The sequence below is a fragment of the Liolophura sinensis genome, chromosome 3, assembly GCF_032854445.1.
Source record: "Liolophura sinensis isolate JHLJ2023 chromosome 3, CUHK_Ljap_v2, whole genome shotgun sequence".
Taxonomy (NCBI): domain Eukaryota; kingdom Metazoa; phylum Mollusca; class Polyplacophora; order Chitonida; family Chitonidae; genus Liolophura; species Liolophura sinensis.
This window is the reverse complement of record NC_088297.1, coordinates 18894046-18913461: the sequence shown is the minus strand read 5'-3', so window position 1 is coordinate 18913461 and position 19416 is coordinate 18894046. Positions and strand designations below refer to the sequence as shown.

Sequence of the window (19416 nt, the reverse complement as noted above, 5' to 3'; positions counted from 1 at the left end):
AGTTTAGAGTTGTGGTTTTTAGGTGCAAGAAAATTCATTTTTGAGGAAAGGTTGTAGGCAAGGAAGAAATTAACTGAAAGTTTCTGCAAAGGAATGAAACGATGTATTTGTAGTGTTTTATGAGATGTTATCAAATTGCAAAAAAGTGAGTGGAGCCAAAGGTATTTTTGTGATGACTCGTCAGGAAAGTGATTTTTTTGTGAAGTTGTACTACATAAGTAATGCTATGTATGATAACAGACAGATGGTTGAAGATAGGGCTTCTACAGATGGCAGAAGACAGGGTTTACCGATTGCAGAAGACAGGGCTTACCGATGGCAGAAGACAGGGCTTACAGATGGCAGAAGCTAGGGCTTAGTAGTGAATTAGGAACATGTACATGGAAGGGCCAAGCCGGGTGGGAATGTGTGTATGAAGGGAAGGTGCAAACCCGAAGCAATCAGAATAAATTGAATTTAGTAAGAGTGGACAGTGCACAAATTAAAGCTGATAAGATTGGCCAAAAAGGCAGTGTTAAAGAGTGTGAATGGATGCATCAAAATAACTGAATGCATGCTTGGAGATTACTTCTGGTGGGTTTGTTCTGAGGGTGGGTGGGATCGGAGTATGAAGGGAGTGGTGTGGATGGGGTAGGAGATGTGGTTTTTCGAGTGTAAGATAATGCTTCCAATGGCTGGGTCTGATTGGACACTACTATATAAATCCTAGCTGGAAACAAACAATTTTTATTACGGTTTGTTAAGTTTTTGGATCTTGTCTTTATGTCAAATATGATATCATCTACCGAATATAGTACTTATTTGAAAACCTAGTATTTCGTTATGGACTTCATTCAAAGCCAAAAATTAATTGAATTGATATTGGTAAGGTGAGAGTTGTTTGCCCACATTATGCTATTTGAGCATTCCAGGTATTACTGTACTCTGTTACGTTTTAGAATGACTTGTTAATTAAATTGTTAATATTGGTTGTTAATGTGGATTACTAATTATACTTGTTAACATTATTGAATCATTTGAAACGCCAGTGCTCTATTTGTTTGTTTGAGTCGATGTCGATTAATGAATTCGCTGCAGAAGATGTAGGCCTAAGTGTGATCTTTTTCCAAGGGAGAATGGACCTTCCCTTATATATGTCACTGATACTGTTAAATGATCAGCGATAAAATGTTCATGTGAAATTTGGAATATAGACCAAACCATGCAGCTAATCACTTTACGGAGTGTCTGCTTTTAGTTTTCCTTTTTTACTTAAAAATTACACGATTTTAGAAGATAGGCCTACATATATACATATATTACACGATTGTGAGAGAAACATGTACAAGTATTTATTTATTTGTTATTTAATTAGTGTTTACAACTGTTCACATATACATGTACATGTTCGACGGAAGTCCGTTTTATAAGTGGGCACAAAGGCAATGCCCGGAGTGAACCATATATATTTTTGGCGAGCAACTGGCATTTTGTTTAGTGGACATGTGTTGTTAAAATACCGTAATTCTTGTATAATTTTGGACGTTCTAATGGTGGTCTGTTATACAATAAAAACATTTGAATACATTTGTCTGTTTGTTTATTTGATAGGTTTTCAACGGCATGCTGAAAAAATTTTCACTTGTATGACGACGGCCAATGTTTATGGGTGGACTCGACTTATACCACCCTACATTAGCCAGGTATAGTTGACATACCTCCTGACTTAAAGGTGAAGAAAACATTAAAATCACGTTAACTTCAGATGAAAGAGTGCGAAAAGTTAGTCGTGAATGTGGTCTTCAATATTTTTGTCGATTTTATCTTTAGAGAGATTTAAATAAATTTGGTACAAACATTCCATTGAAATAAATTTATTTGACATTCATCTTTATTTAGAACACCATATTATGCAAAGACTACATATATATATATATATATATATATATATATATATATATATATATATATACACTAAGAAGTGGTCCCAAATACCCATCATACTAAAATATTGTCAACTCTTTTCCCCTGAAAAAAGAAAGAAGTGTTAAAGACCATTTTTGTAAATAACTTTCCACGTTCTTTCATCTGGGGCCTCTGTGGTTAGCGTGACAAGACGGTGTAATGACCCTGGAGCCTCTCACCAATACGGCCGCTGTGAGTCCAAGCATCTGCTTGTTTACGTCATGTTTTCCAGATATATTTTGCTGACCAGTTTCATTCACCAGTCCCCAATGCCTTCAATAACTTCTAGTTTAAATCAAGACCGTTGATTAGAAATGGGCATGATCGCCCACACAAGTCAATTCCAATCTGCCTAAAGCACACCATTCTAGTCTGCATGTGCTACGCAGCGTCTTTACGAGCACAACTGGAGTTATATAAAGAATGATAAGCAATAGAAAAACAAGAGCACACTGTTTAGAACGACTTGTCTTTTGAGAACGTAATGAACATTTCTAATAATCAAGAACGCTGTTAATTAATTTGTTTGATTGTTGTTTTACGGCGATGAGTGTGTGTCGGGGGTGGTGTGGGGGGGGGGGGGGAGTTCAGCATTATGGTTGGAGGAATCCGATCAGAGCCCGGGGAAACCCACCCAATTCATTAAAAAACAATGATTGTGGATTAACGCCGTGCACGTGGACAGTATTTCTGCCATATCGAGGCGCCCGCATTCAAAACTCCAATGGACCTACATGTACATGTGACATTTTATTCCTACACAGCACTATATAATTACAAAGCCATGCGCCATAGAACCAGTTTGTTAACGAATCCGATCTTATTCGGGAGCTTAAATGGATACAGAATCGATTCTTATTGGCTGCTGTGCAAGAGAATTTTAGGTAGAGTACATTCAAGCGTGGCCTAGACATCAAGATTTAACCCAGGAAATCCTATACCTAATGTCAGCCAATCAGCGTCGATTCTGTATTCCTTCAACACCAGGCATGCTCAAACTTAGCATTTGGCCGGTATATACGATTATATCATTATACGACTGTACAATTATAAAGCTGCCAGCGGAATCAATGGGACCAAACACAAAACGAAATCTACGTACATGTGTAGCCTACCCTATTGCACTTTTTCCTCGTCCGTTCCATTCGCTCTCTGGTGGCCGCTAAAGGAGGCAGTGGCCACTGACGTGGCGTTCTATTAGCCACTGTACCAAACTAGTGGCACCACTGCCGGCACCGAGTCTGACGTCGGTGGAGTCGGTGGGATGTATTGTAGCGCCTTACCCCATGCGACCTGTCTCGACTTCCGCAACATTGTAACGGCACACTGTGTCCTCCGGTAGCGGTCATATCGACGAATGGAACGCACCCCTGGTCTAAAAAAAATCAGCAGAAAGGACGAAAGTACACATGGCCGGTATCGGCTTCCATATAAATTCCTTTTTCTATACTTTTTAAAAATTCATTCGTCTCCAGTCTGGGGTAGTGGAATTCATTGTTATCACCAAATGTATTAAGCGCGGCTAGCCTAACTGTAAAAAAAAATAGCAATCTTTGAGAAAAAAAATAGAAAGCAGGAGAAAGCTGACAACACTAATGAGGCACTTACAAATTCATTTCACATTACTTTCTTCTTTGTGTTAATGTGCATGGTGCGACATTAGGTTGGGGTGTGTCCAAATAAGTTGGATAATTGTGCACACTTTTCGCCGTCATCTACAACTCAGGGGAGACAACCATTGAGTTTCACAACAGTCTCTGAAAATCACGGACTGCTCCCTCGTGAGCACTCTCCCGTGCCACACCATTTCGCCATTTTGTTCCAAGGTCGAAAAGGGCAGTCACACGGAGATCGCAATTTCCTTAGCATTACTGAGGTAATATGAATGTTTTTGTGAATAATATTTCTTGACAGGCTGAGTTCCCCTGCACACCAGTGATATTTTGACGCCACCAATTGCGCTGCTTAAAAAATCTCAACAGACTTGAAGAAAGCGTCGCTTGTTGAATCTTGCACTCCGTGGTAGGGAACATGGCGGCAGTTTTTATAAGGCCGCAAGTGCGTGGAGAGTTAACAACAACAACTATAGACTGCAGCACGTGTTTTGTGCTAAAAATGAATACCGGTATAAGTGACGAAAGACAGTGTATGTCTTACTCTTATTTAGTTTTCTAAAGCAACTGTTGCGATGTACTGTTGTGGAGAGGCCTTTTTAAAATGCCATTCATTTTGCATGTGGCAACTACATGTAGCTCCTGAAAATCTTTCATCTACATGTACGTGTCGTGTAGGCCCAACTGCTACAGTGCTAGTCTTCACGCAGCTAGTAGTGTGTTGTAATGTTTTGACATTTATCGTAACACTTAGTCTGTCCCTATCTTTCAAATAAACCTGGCGCATGTTTCAAACTCTCACCTCCTTTCCATTCAGTGAACGATAATCTAGCCCTGCGTTTTGGGAAGGTAAACATACTTTAAAACAATAACAAAATATAAACATATTTATAGTTGAAAAAAAAAATACATTGCCTTCATTCTATTAGTTCCATTCAACGCAGTGTACGTGTAGGTACTCCTGCACCTGCAATAAGCTGAGTCGACATTTCTGGAGTACCACAAGTTCCTGCAGATAGTTCTGATACATCGCTGACAGTCTGTCATGTTTGGCCTGCAGATCAACTGTTTAAGTTATAAACATGGGGAGCAAGTATGTATCAAAGGCATCTAGCTTTGTTATCATGAGTGAAGTAGAATTCATTGTTATATACAGATATATTGCATGTCTTTCAAATTTTTTGTGCTGTTCTGGTGATTAAGATTTCTCATTTTGAGAACAATCCCTTCTGACAAACAGCATTACTAAGCAGATTTAGACAGACAGCAGTGACATTTAGACGTACCATTTTAGACACTTTTAGATTTTTGTCACTGCCCATCGTCAAAACAGTAAGACTAACTACATGTCAGTGCCCTTGGTGTACATTATCCCTACATACGTGTAAATTTGTAATTTGTGAATTTGAAAATGCAAATTTAAAGGCTATGTTCAGCTTGTTCATATATAGAGTAATACCTATGTCCTGTTTTTATGTTGTCAGGTTTGGTAACTCTGCACAGCTTCAATGATGAACGTCCAGTTTGTGATTGTCTCCCCTGAGGGGGGGACAGAAGTCACCACTGCAGAGCACAGTCTGATGAATGCCGAGGATGTTCAGAATCTGATGATACTCGCCCAGACGAGCACCGATGACAAAGGCCAACCAATGGAAACAGTTGAGCTGATCACAGAGGAACAGCTGTTGGGTGAGACAGCAGCAGTGGCCGGGGATGCGCAGTTCAGTTTGGATGGTGTCTCGCATGGTGAAGTGGTGCCCCAGTGTTTGGTGCAAAACAATGCCATCATAACAGAGGGTATAATGGCACCGCCTGAAACCGTCGATGTGACAAAGACCAGTGTAACTCAAACACAGGGCGCCGGCGGCACTGGAACCAAAAAAAAGAAACGCTATTCATCAGAGAAGACCTTTCGCTGCGAAACTTGTGGGAAGATGTTTCCAAGCTCTAGCAACCTGACTAGGCATATCCGGATCCACACAGGTGAGAAGCCATATAAGTGCGAGTTTTGTGGCAATAGCTATGCGCAAATCGACCATCTTAAGCGACACGAAGGTTTGCACACAGGCAACATGGCATACCAGTGTAGTGTGTGCGACAAGAAATACCAGGAAAAATTCCGTCTGGTGATTCACATGCGGACCCACACGGGAGAGAGACCATTCCAGTGTACGCTGTGTAAAAAGGGCTTTACTACAGCTCGCGCCCTGACCAAACACAAACGCTGGCATACAGGAGAGAGGAATTACGAATGCGAGTTTTGTCTCAAGCGTTTTGTCGATTACGCAGGTCTGTCGACTCATCGAAAGATTCACACGGGTGACCGGCCTCACAAGTGTAAGTTTTGTGGCCGCTCTTTTATCGCACGCAAAGACTTGATCAGCCATGAACGTCTCCACACTGGAGATTTACCATTCCAGTGCGAGACTTGTGAGAAAAAATTTCCACGCAAGACTGCTTTGGTCCAGCATATGAAGACTCACTCTGATTTCCGACCGTTTGAGTGTCGATTTTGCCATAAGACTTTCCGTCAGAAGCCGTCACTGCGCAACCACATTCTGATCCACACAGATGAATGGCCATATGAGTGCGACTTTTGCTTCAAACTGTTCCGGCGCAAAGACAGCATGGAAACGCATCGCAGTAAACACTCCGACAAAGACTCACCCCCAGGATTGTATAAATGCCCGACATGTTTCCGCATGTTAAAATCAAAGCGAGCACTGATGACCCATCAGAGGAAGCATGTAAGGAGCAAAGCAGCACGCAGCACTTCAACGTCCACGCAAGCGAACCCCGGCCAGAGTAACCGTGAATGGCTGAACCAAGCTCTTCATGATTATGCGAACCTCGATGATGGGAAGCCGGACGACTCCGATTCAGATTTGGAGGACATCGATGCCCGAAATGCCTCAACTCAAACCAGTGATATTGATAGACTCACAAGCCAGGTCACGAAGATGGGGACTAATGCTGTGGATGAAGTGGAAGATCAGGGTTTCCCAAACAGGAGTGAAAGTTACATTGCTATGGACCTTATGCCAAATGTTCCAAGGCGTCAAGAACGAAGAAAGTCTGTATGAAATTCTTCAGTGTGATCCAAATTGAATGAACCAGTTCTTGCAATTTGATAGAAGCCGTAAATAGAAGACCATTCCATCTGGATTTCACATATGGTCGTCATGGTTTTGTTTTCACGTTTTTTACAGTGAAAAGAGAAATGCCAAAAAATTTGAGGTTCTACAGTGAACTTTTTGGGCCTGAATGAATAGACTAAAGCACAGCAATATCACAGATTTTTTTTCCCTGCCAAACACACATATATTGTTAGACATGTACTTTCTTATGAAATACAGACATAAATGTACATGCAGTACTGCACGTTGTATTTCCACATTAATTACAGGTACTCATGTATTTATTAAACAAAGTTCAACATGTATATTTCGGATTTTCGGTATAACGTTCAGTAGCAATTAAAACGTATTTAGCATCTGAAATCGTTGACTTCTCTCCGTCTGAGCTTGTCAGAAAAGTCCACAGAAGAACCTCAAACTTTATTCATGTTTAATTGCATTTCATTCACTGCAACACAAACATGTAAAAAAAATAATATGAAAACTATATAAGGAGCCTTCTGGATTTATTTGTAGCTGGCCTGATGTTATGGTCCTGAATAAAGTTTTCAACTTCCTTCACAAGAAAACAGATGTCGGTTCATACGTCATGTGCCAGATTCATTTGAGACTTTTCACTTAAAAGGAAACTTGAAGTGTTTGGTCTAATCGTTTTGGTAAGGCTGACTTAAATTAGGTCTGCTCTTACTCTTACTCTGACAGTTGTTTTTTTGAAGAAGACAAATTTCCTTCTTGGGACTGCTGCAGAATTTAAAAATGAATATTGGAATATTTAACAGAGTATTTTCCGTTACATTACTTTTGTGCTTGTTGTTTTGACTGCTGTAGGTGAATATTTTGTGGAATAGATACATGTAATTTGCTTGATTGATGCTTGAAAATACCCAGATGACCATTTCAGTGTTCCATTTATGCCTTTTATTGAAGATATTTTCTTGTGAAGGTCAGATATTGACTAGATGCACTTTTGAAATGATGCTGTGCTCTGAAGACGATATATTGGCTGCATACATATAGATACCCTAAATGACCTAAAAATTCGACCACAATAACATTTTTGGAGGCAAATAATTGTCGTGAGATCTTACTTCTGGTGTTAAAATGTACATTTTCCAACCTTCCAAACATCTCTCAAAGCACCTTTCTAAAATCAGTAAAACTCCCAGAATCTGGGAAAATGAGCAACTTATAGGTTATTTAGGGTACTCTCTTCATTCGAATTATCCTTTGAATTTCTCAATTTTGCTTCACTAGTTTCTCATTTTTTTTTTTTTTTGGTATGTTTACAGACCTCAGACAACTTTTACCTTATAGAATCATGCTACGTGTATACAGGGATGAGGATTGTCAGCTGATCAGCTAATGTCACACGGAAATTCAGAGTGCCTAACCTTTGACTAAATTGGCTAAATTTGGTTTTGGGCATACACTAGTGGACTAGAAATTTCAGCTGATTTTCATAGAAAAGATTCTTCTTCCCTTTGTATACCTGACATTAGATAAAATGTGTTTAACAATTTGCCTTGAGGTTTGGACATGTTTTCAATGGTTAATTTATGCCCATAACATACCTTTGACACTGGTGCTCGACAGATTTTGGCTAACGTTTTTGTCTTTGATGACTTCACAATGAACCCTTATGTGACAAAAGAGCTTATTTTTTTGTGGGAACAAAGGATGGGATGATGGGGAATACAATTTAGATAATATTGTTAATACTGATTTACATTTTGTTATTGTATATGTATAGATATTAATTGTTTTCTTTCTTTAAAGGTATACAGAATCGTTTCTGATTTGCTGACAGTGTTAGAGATAGGCAAGTCTAAGCTATACCTATCCTCAGCAGATTTGTTAAAGCATGACCAAAGCTGCACGGTTTAACCCAGGCAACCCTATCTGCACTGTCAGCCAATCAGCGTCGATTCTGTATCTTCACAATCTTTAGTTGTTTCAAAGTGTTTAAATGGAAACAGACAAATGAAGAATTTCACCTTTGTACAACTTCGTGTTGAAAACGGTTTTCAAAGAACTATGAAAAAGCCACAAGGGTAATTATAACTGAATGGATGTGTACAATATGTAACATAACACAACAGGCTTATGCACACAGCCATATCTCAGTTGATGTCATATTTAAGGCCAATCAATCTGATTCATTTTCTCATCTTCTGCATGATGGTCGAAGTGGACTGCTTCCTGTTTTGTGATCCTAGTGCATTTGATGTTTGTTTTTCCCGGGAGATTATGAGTGATAGCCCCGTTGCATTGTGGGCTGCTCTTCTGATGTAATTTGACCATGGTTATCTTGCTTGAAGTTGTGATATGCACATGTACTTGTTCGCGATTGTAAATGCCATTTAATTTTGTACATGTACATAAAAACTTTTGATACTATTCTTGTCTTTCCTTTGGGATTTAAAACTAGTGTTACATGGTGTTAGCTTAAATCTGATCTTGAAAGCCCACTGGGTTTTGTATTAGAATATAGATGGGTTAAAGATTTAAGTTTTGACTTGACGTTAAATGCACCTCTGATTAGTCCAGCCTAATGCATGAAAAACTAAATACATCACATTTGAAACCTTGATTTTCTTTCATTAAACAGGCTGATGGTTGCCTACAATAGTTGCTTTGAAATGTGAATGGTTATCAAATATATTTACCAGTTATTATAATTTTTTCCTTGAAGCGTTTAAAACAGAATTTGTCTCGGTTGTAATTATGTTTGCTATTATATGGAATTTGTAAGTTTATTTTTTGGAGAAGTTTGTCACGTAATTTGAGTTGTGAGTTGTGAAGAATAAATCTGATGCATTTACAGTTGTTTTATGTTCTTGTTTCTCTTCTGCTGAAAATGCTCTCTATCCAAAACTGTCCATGGGTCCAGTTACAGGAACAACTTGACCTGTATCACCCAAAATAGACTGGTGATGGTAGGAAAGTAATTCGTACCAATATTATACTTATTTTAAGTTGCACTTTCTGGATATTTATTTTTGTCTAGTTCAGAATCATTTCAGTTTAAAAACTTACTTATGATTATATGTCAGTAAACAAAAAGAGGTTTTAAAAAAGATCGTTGCCTTGAAATGATGTGTCTTGTCTGGTGTCTTCATTGAGACATCCTCTATTCAGTGGGACATGCCATTATGTATGGTGTCTTAAATGTGGCATCATGTCTGGTGTCATGCAATGAAATCATGAGAACAGCCAGTGTTTAGAACCACTTTGGATTTATACAATATATTGCCAATAAAAAAAGCGCAAAAAAATTTTTTTTTGTCTTCTAATGTAACCCTGGATGGCTACGCAACGCTTTTTTTTATTTGTTCTGACGCTCGCGTACTCTTGGCTGGGTCCCCTTCGCCCCGGTTGGAAGAATTGTAAAATTTTGGAAACTAGGCGATTACTAACCTACCACGCCCGCCCAGTCGCTCCTTTACAATGCTTAGGATCCTAGGGAACATGACTGTTAAAATCCTGAGATCCATGTTTAAGAAAGTCCAGCATCTCCGCTCACTTGTCATTTACGAAATGGTCCCCATCTACACGGCGCGCATGCGCCGACTGTCAGCTGCATACGAAACGACATGTAGGCCTGGATTTAGCATAAGCGTATTATGACTTGATCCTAAAACGGCAGTTTTTCGTGTGTACTGAAATGTTTCGACAAGGAAAAAAACATTACCAGTCGCATTAGGCAGGATACCATAGAATAAAATAATACTGCAATCCCCGCTATCAACACAAAATGAATAAAGTTGTCAGTGAGTGAGTTTTTGCTGGAGAATAAACCCAGTAGGCCTATAGGCTGAGGTGTACTAAATAAATGTAGGCCTATGTGCGTCACTCAGATTAAGCTGAAATAATTAATTCACTCTAGAATGTTATGATAAGTTGTAAATCTGGGCAATCGACATACATAGAATACATGTAACTACAAGAATTTCTGTACCGGTAGGTCTGTATGTAGACCTATATACGTTCACCGTATGCACATGTATGCACGTGTTTGTCTTTCGATTTTCTCAGCCCCCTTTCACTCAATGAACTTCATACTTTCCAGGTGTATTGCTGGGGACCTAAAATAGTGAAGTGTTGAGTATTCTCAAAAAATGTTTACTGCGGTAGTCTTACCCAGTAATCCCCGTGTTGGAAAAGTAGGGAGTACTGCACTACCTCTGAAAATTATCTGTAGCGCTGCTTGACCACTTGAGCTACTGCCAAATAGTTGATCTTAACTGCGTGAATGTCAACAAACTCAAAGTTTACAAAGTTTGTCATGGTCCGTTTAAGAAGTTAAATCTGTTAGCTTGTGGAATGAGCTGTTCATTACGTTTGCTACATGATCGAAGAAAGGTTGACGGATTGTACATGTATTTTATGTGTCGTTGCCATATTTATACTTTTGAAATACAACTATACGGCAGTGGTACAAATAATGAATATGTTCATACTCGCACTAACCGAACAAATAGAACGGTTAAGGACTTAGTTGCAAAAAAGACTCGGGTGGGGGGGTAGTGGGGGGAATGTCTACAGTCTTACAGTAAGACAGATACAGATGTCATTTAGAAAGTGGATTAAGTAACAGTATTATCGTTAATAGGGATTACACACTATTAACGATAATACTGTTACTTTATCCACTTTCTAAATGACATCTGTATCTGTCTTATATATGCACCTAAGGGAGTGGTGTCATTTGTGATCATCAGAGGGGTAATGCATGTTCGGTGTAAAGTCTACCGGCCAACTACCATCTATTTTTCTGGAAGGCCTGTTGGTCGAGTTGACATGTATTGCTGGCGATTTGGTGCCTGACTCTGAGGTCGCTGGTTCGAAACCCGCAGTGGTCTCAGCCGTTTATCAACACTAGAATCTGTGCTATATTCAGGAAGTGTAACGATAACGATAATACTGTAATCTTACAGTGTATCATAATATGACACAATGCATTTTCTCTTTAAAGTCATGTCATTCTGAGGAGGGACCTCCATTGCAGACAGAATAACAGATATAGGCCCATTTTGGGTGGAGAAGACCAGTGCTTTGTATCAGGAGACAACTGGTCATTAGATACAAGAAAAATAAAAATAGAAGAAGAGCAATAGACCCATTTCACAGCCCTTGGGCTCCAGTTTCAGTATGGCATTATGTCTGGTGTCTTCAATGTGGTTTTATGTCTGGTGTCTTCAATGGGGCATCATGTCAAGTGTTTTCAGTGGAACATCATGCCTGGTACATGTATCTTAAATAGGGTCTGGTATCCAAATGAGGCAAATATGGCATCGTGTTTGGTGTGTTAAGGTATTTACACCTATTGTGTGTGGGTGTTACATACAAATTTTCATATAAATTCCATGTAGGTATTTATATACTAGATAAAATACACTATAAGTCTCATAGCATAGTAGTGAGCATATAGAGTACATATATATGTATCTCCTGTAATATATATCAGGGATTTACATGTATTCATGATTTACTAGGAAATTAGCTCATTTATCTGCCTCACGATGGTACAGGTTCAAACCCAAGTGTGGTCAAGTATTTTGTAGAAGATTCACCCATTCTCATTACTTATGGGGACTTGATGACAATAAGTGGTCGACGGCGCATGTGTGGCTGTTTGTGCAGTATATCGTGTGTTGAAGGCCGCTTGTCTTCGATCAGGTTGGTGAACATAGATGCATGTCACACGTGGAAGGGTTAGTAAGTTGCCAAGCAAGTCAGTGATACCCATCTGGGACTCCAGCTGTTCGAGTTTAAAACCCACAGTGTGTGATGCGGCTGTGGCAGAGATGTTGGCCTGGCATCAATTCTAGGTTTACCTACTGGGTACCGATCGCCTCTGATGTTGTAGCCCGTACTCCATCGTGCGTGAGTACAGCCAGATGTGTGTATGGGAGGATGCGGAAGATGCCTCGCCTTGACTCATCATCGTCTCGCAGCGTCTGCGTTGCTGGTGCAGAAGGAAGCATTGAAAACCTCAGCCACATGCTATTTATATAAAGCTCTACTACAGCGAGTTCACTTGTTGGTCCTGACGTCGACATCAGCCATTATTGTTTTGGACGAGATTTGGAGAGTTGGGTGTTCTGAAGCCTTGAACGAGGAGAACAGTTTTCCCGTCGTGGCCAGGGTAAGTTCCATTCTGCTGTATATCCTTTGTTTTATAAATTGTGCTGGTATCCCATTTGGTTATCACATGCACGTAGGCCTGTCTATAAAGGGTTTTGCAGTCGACCTGTACATGGGATGGAGACGCGTATCTGACTAAATTGTTAATTGTTGGTATTTTATTTCAATAATAATATTCCCGTAACTGACATAGGCTGTTGAAAAAAGCTGACTAAAGAATGATGTTTGGGTTTCTTTTCAAGATATCTACACTTCATAGAATATAACTTGCGTACAGGCTTACTATAACCATTAGGTAATCATTATTCTTATTTCCAAATGGATTAACAGCACAGTAGACATATAAATTGAGAATATATGTACACATAGTACACAAACAACGTCTCCTAATCGAGACTACGTGCCTAGTGTAAGCCTGTTACGTGTTAATACGCATAGAAATCCTGACGTAGTTAAGTTTAATGTAATTGTCATGGCATATTGAACATGTGTTGTCAACAGTATAGTTACATATCAGGTCGGCCGTTTGTGGGAAGGTCTGTCAGCAACCTGCGGACGGTCGTGGGTTTCCACTGGGCTCCACCCGGTTTCCTCCCACCATAATGCTGGCCGCCGTCGTATAAGTGAAATACTCTTGAGTACGGCGTAATACACCAATTAAATAAAAAAACACATAAATAAACGTATGAGGTTATAGCCCTTGACTGCTTCTTGTGGAACATACACTTGGTCAAATTTTCAATACCTTTTTTTAGATGCAACTGACGTAAACAAATCAGCAAATTATTAATATTCTGAACAAGTGGCCAATAAATCGATAAATCAATCACTCAATATTGATACACCACACATGTATATATGTAGATCTTCAACAATGCTGGCCCCTTTCACAAAGACGGCACTGTATGTGTATTTCTAGTGACGATAATTAACCTCAAGGCCTATAAGAAATTGTTTGACATTTTTTTCTCATGCAGGCGTACAAGTACCCCCTTTCGTCCAAATATGTATAAATGGATGAGTATGTCCATTTAAATTTTGCCGATGTTTGTTATTGGACAAAAACTTTATTTTACATCAAGTCAGCAAGGGTCGAGGTTTAACTGGTTCCCCTAATCACGTTATCGTGTCGGGTTACCATGGCGCCACGCGAGTACACTGTGTTTACTGTGCTTGCGGCTGCCGAGCACCATTCTCCTCACGGCGATAGCACGTGCAGGGAGTGTACAGCATCATCTCTGCTGCGTGGCGGAGTGATATCTATTTCATTTGCATAGGAGAGTTGAAAAGCGACTTAAACATTACTTTTAATTGGGTGGAATTGAAAAACAGTTTTGCCGTAAAGGATTCCTTGAGGTTTAATCTGTTTGAAGTATATGCAGGTGAAAAGTTGTTTATGCCTGTGACTGGACGAGTAGAGATACCAATAGGGTCAGGATCATTTATTTTCACATAAGAGTGAATGGAATCTAACGCTATATATGTACAAATTCACCCCTGATTCGGATACAACTATATAAGTCTAGATCCCACGTTAATCACCAAGGAATCCAACTCAAATCCTTTGAATGTCGACAGAATTTGATTATTTGTTTGATTTATTATTTTTCTCGAGATTCCCCATTGGTTGCACCGAAACTACCGACTCTGCAGTTGGTACATCTTATCTGGACCTATATTCGTACAAAGACCAAAACGGTCTTCTCTCTCGCAGATTTTACCACAGGAGGGATAGCTCCAAGTTTGACCCCGCAAATTGTCCTTACTTGGAGAACAATATACTGTACCTAACTCGCCTTGTAGCATTTGTAACATCCCGTGTGTTATGTGACGACTTCAGTCAACATCAAAAGTTATTACTGCAAAAACTGGTATGTCAAGTTTATTATATCAAACGCCTTCACTCCAAGTTTTAGAGTGAGTATAATTCTCTTGTAAGAATGGACAGTGCATCCAGAGTCTCTGGCGCTCTGCTTCGTGACTGTGTCTAATTCAGTTTAACTTGGGCCGAGGGGCTGTACATTCATCGTGTTGAATTAGATCGCCAGGTTGGATTTATGAACAGTTGCAATCAAAGCACAACTGAGAAACATTTTTGTTATCATTGACAGCTTTTATACAGAAAAACACAAAAATAAACACAAGAAAATTCGGTGTCCCTCTTGAAATCATTTATTTATTTCTTTGACTGGAGTTTTACGTCGATTTAAGGATATTTGACTTATAAGGTGAAATGAAACCGAACAAATCCCGACGGATCGCAGGCTGCTGCAAGACCTTGTCACGTATGACCCTAATAGAATTCATTAGCAGCCTGCATGCTTATATAGATAGCTGTTCTAGTATTAAGTCCAGGATAACGAGACAGAATCGGCTGTGTGTGTAACATTATCATTTAAATCACCAGTTTGTGTTCAATGGATTTCTCAAACCTATTGTTTATAAAATTGTGTCTGGCCGTTAGTGGGAAGATCTTCCAGCAACCTGCGGATTGTCGTGGGTTTCCCTCGGGCTCTGCCTGGTTTCCTCCTGTCATAATGCTGGCCGCCGTCATATAAGTGAAATATTCTTGAATACGGCGTGAATCACCAATCAAATAAATAATTAAGTAAATAAAATTGTGTCTAGGCCTAGGCCTATATATTGTGACTAAAATTGTTTTTTTTATACTCCAAAGGCCAGAACTTTGAAGTTTGAACGCATTTAGTCTCCTATTTATTTTTATATGGTAAACCTGTGGATACTTTTGTTCATTCCTTTTTTTTTCTTTTCTGCGATATCTTTCGTACATTAGCTATCTCTGTATGGACACAATGAATGAGTATAATTAATGCCATAAAACATGCACACCATGTATATTATGAAAATGGAAACAAACATCTTCATATTTCAGGCTATTGCTGACATATTAGGGCGTCATCGAAATTAACGCTATCATGTCGAGTCACAAGAGCAAGAAGCGCCATCGCACGCGCACACAGAGGTACACCTCTAACATCTTCGCCATGTTCAGTCAAGATCAGGTACAGGAGTTCAAGGTGAGTTATCTCCCCTGCTATGACTTTTTAAACATTCCACGTATAACATTGAACCATTTTGATGTGACCAATTTAAAGCCCTTAAATGCATATAGATTTCATTCAATTACAAGGCCACAAATACTTATTCGATTTGTTTATTTATTTGATTGGTGTTTTACGCCGAACTCAAGAATGTTTCACTTATACGACGGCAGCCAGCATTATAGTGGGGGGAATTGGGCAGAGCACGGCGGAAACCCACGACCATCCGCAGGTTGCTGAAAGACCGTCCCACGTATGGCCAAAAAGGAACTCACATCGACTGCATTGGTGAGAGGCTCCTGGTTCTATACGCTGCGCTTGCAGAGGCCCTCTATAAAAGTATTCGAATTAGCGCGCTAATGATTGATCGAGAGAAGTTCGCGATGATAGACAGAAATTGGAACCTCATTTTCATTGGACGAGATATCTGGACCCGATCGTACAGGACAGTGGGGTTCAAATTTTGAATTATGGAGCATATAACACCACCTTTCATGAGGTCGTTTTATGTGAGATTGGGATTCTCAGGTCAGTGGCGACATGCTGTACAAACTCGCCGTCAGACAACTGAAATATTATTGAACACGGCGTAAAACACCAACAAAAGAAAGTTATTATCTAAACGCCCGCTTTCATCTAAAGTCAGGTTGTGCTTTTACAGCATATATGATACATGTATTATTTTTGGCCACTTGGAAGAGTAATATGTTTAACTGAAAATCGTCTAAGATCAAAAGCTTCACTTTTGTTAACTGATTTTTTCATAAATTATCTATGCCGAAAGGCGGCACGGGTTTTGCGAATTCATTTTCACATTGAATTCCTGACACTCGATGGGTTCATCTTCACAAACACAGGCTCATACACATACCATCGAGCTCCATTTTGAAAGGTGAACTCGTGCGTTGCCGTCATGCGCACAGATCAACAATAACAAATGACAACAAAAGTAGCATACCAATGTTTAACTTACTGGGTTGCCTATTTTAGTTGGGCAGCATGTCACAGGAACTTATGTTCAGGTCTTTCTGGGGCATTGAGATCGGATTTGTTTCGAATTGTTATAAATTTGAGCAGATGGATTATCATGCATACAGTGTAGTATGTGGACATTTCATCTCGTTCCAGGAAGCCTTCAACGTCATAGACCAAAATCGTGACGGCTTCATCGACAAGGAGGACTTGATAGAAATGCTTACCTCCCTTGGCAAGGATCCCCCGGATGAGCAACTCGAGGGCATGATCAAAGAAGCGCCGGGACCGCTAAACTTTACCATGTTCCTGACGATGTTCGGGGAGAAACTACAAGGCACAGATCCAGAAGATGTGATCAAGAACGCTTTCGCCTGCTTCGACGAAAGGAATACAGGTGAGTTCATTTGTGGTCGTTGTCATTAACACTGTTGAATTTTACGTTGATCGATAGTTTGATTAGGAATACAAAAGGTGAAATGAATATACACACGAACTCTACACTCTAAAATGAATCTGTTAAACTTAAGTCTGTTATCTGAGTGATGCTGGAATGTTATTCTGTTATCGTAGCAAATTATTCTGTTAAATATAACACACATATTATATCAATTCAACATAACGATTCCCATAGAATAACAGAATATTTGTTGAATATAAGAACAGACTTTCTGTTAAATTTAACAGATTAATTTTTTCAGAGTACAAATATATAAATAAATGATCGAATGAAAGGTCGAGAAAATGTTCGAGGTTTCAGAGAAAAAATCCACATTTGTAAAAGTGCAGCTTTTCCCCAGCATCTGCAACTTGTGCAAAGTCGAATTGGCAATTGTTTTCTTGTACTGCATGAGTACTACAAATTTGTCAGCACAAAGGATTTGGTCAGAATTATATTTTAAAGGAAAAGTTCCTCAATATTAACTGCATTTATAATTATAACTTGACCAATTAGGCTTTTACATCGTAGAAACAATTGTTCAGAAGTTGATTTATTTATTTATCTGATTAGTGTTTTACGCCGTACCATTGAATCTTTCACTTTTATGACGGCGGCCAGCATTATGGTGGGAAGAAACCGGGCAAACCTCGGGGGAAATCCATGACCATCCACAGGTTGCTGAGGGGCCTTCCCATGTACGGCCGGAGATGAAACCAGCATGAACTGGACTTGAACTCACAGCGACTCCTGGGTCTTTACGCTGCACTGGCGCACTAATAGGGATAATATTTGCATCAGCGTTATATGCACAATTTGGACCCCTGGCACACTTGTTCTTATGGATGTTCAGATTTATAAGCAATCAATTTTAGAATCTGTCCTCTCGGTTTGCATGCCAAGGATATTTTAGATGTAACCATAAGACCATGGCGTATAACAATGATTTGAAGTCGTGCCAGGCTGTTTTATTGCGCTGGTAAATATTTATATATAAACAAAGCATACTGCACATTTTATTTTCAATGGATATTACATAACGTATGTAAAGTTACACGGAGTGTTTTATTGTTTGTTTTTCAGGTGTCATTCCAGAGGACTACCTCCGTGAGTGCCTAACTACAATGGGTGATCGCTGGAGCCAGGATATGGTGGACGCTCTGTTCCACTGCGCTCCCATCTCTTCGGGAAACTTTGACTATAACGAGTTCACCCGAACCATCAAACACGGCACGCGCGACCCTGACGACGATGACCCCCCTGCGAAGCCTCCTGCGCAAGAGCCGTCGGCATGATGACGTAGTCCTCTCTGATTGTTTTTTTTTTTAGATACGTGTTTACATAATAAACCAAGTGCAATGAGTTTGTAACTTCTGATCATCTGTTTTATTCCAGCACATTTTCCGTCGACATGCAGATTTGTTGAGTGTGGCTAAAGTCATTGTCAGTCGTTGAAGTGTAAATTACATTTTCGGTTTATGAAAATAATAATCCCACGACGGCATCCGTACAGTTATCTACTTGATGAATTGTTTGCATGATGGCTTTAATCACTGTGGTTATGTATTTATTTATTTGATCTGTGTTTTACGCCGTAGTCAAAAATATTTCACTGATACGACGGCGACCAGCATTATAGGGGGAGAAAACTGGGCAGAGCTGGTGGAAATTCAAAGCGACTGCATTGCTGGTAGGTTCCTGTGTTATTACGTCATGCTAGCGCGCTAATCACCTCGGCACTGCCGTCATAACTCTTGGCAAAGCTATATTCAACAGGCTTTGTCTCCGCATAGGAGACTATTTTTCTCTTTTTTTTTTCTCTTTTCCAGCTATCATTCTTTTTTTAAGTTTTTGTTTAAATTGGGATACAATTTCGTAAATGAGAACGTTTCACGTAGGCCTAATGATAACTGTCAAGTTCGTATAGGTGTTAGAAAATTGATCTGTCGCCAGGTACAAGGATAAATTTCCTAAAGAAACGATTTATTTGACCAATTGTTTCCCTTCTAATGTGGCGGTTTGCATTATGGATGGAGAAAACCCGAGTGCCCGGAGTAAACGAACTTCATCACTTTTGACGAAATGGCTTACTCGCCATGTTA

General features: G+C 39.6%; 2 protein-coding genes across 3 annotated transcripts; both read left to right on the top strand.

Annotated features, from left to right (window-relative positions):
- The first annotated feature begins 3762 nt into the window (after positions 1-3762).
- LOC135463769 (zinc finger protein OZF-like) lies at positions 3763-7958 on the top strand. 2 transcript variants are annotated; one of them, XM_064741198.1, is made up of 2 exons: positions 3763-3820; positions 5042-7958. In XM_064741198.1, the coding sequence occupies exon 2, from the start codon at positions 5066-5068 to the stop codon at positions 6638-6640; it is 1575 nt and encodes a 524-aa protein (XP_064597268.1). In that variant the 5' UTR covers positions 3763-3820; positions 5042-5065; the 3' UTR covers positions 6641-7958. The 2 variants fall into 2 exon arrangements, with proteins under 2 accessions (XP_064597268.1, XP_064597269.1); XM_064741199.1 differs by lacking the exon at positions 3763-3820 and adding an exon at positions 4312-4650.
- Positions 7959-12608: 4650 nt separating this feature from the next.
- LOC135463545 (myosin regulatory light chain 12B-like) lies at positions 12609-19208 on the top strand. Its single transcript, XM_064740804.1, has 4 exons — positions 12609-12842; positions 15735-15879; positions 17032-17272; positions 18398-19208. Exons 2-4 carry the CDS (start codon positions 15778-15780, stop codon positions 18607-18609), a joined length of 555 nt encoding a protein of 184 aa, XP_064596874.1. The 5' UTR covers positions 12609-12842; positions 15735-15777; the 3' UTR covers positions 18610-19208.
- Positions 19209-19416: the final 208 nt, after the last annotated feature.

Coding starts and splice junctions, on each gene's coding strand:
- LOC135463545 (XM_064740804.1), top strand. CDS start 15,778: ATGTCGAGTCACAAGAGCAAGAAGCGCCATCGCACGCGCACACAGAGG. Junction 15,880..17,031: donor ATCAGGTACAGGAGTTCAAG/GTGAGTTATCTC, acceptor ATCTCGTTCCAG/GAAGCCTTCAACGTCATAGA. Junction 17,273..18,397: donor CTTCGACGAAAGGAATACAG/GTGAGTTCATTT, acceptor TTTGTTTTTCAG/GTGTCATTCCAGAGGACTAC.
- LOC135463769 (XM_064741198.1), top strand. CDS start 5,066: ATGATGAACGTCCAGTTTGTGATTGTCTCCCCTGAGGGGGGGACAGAA.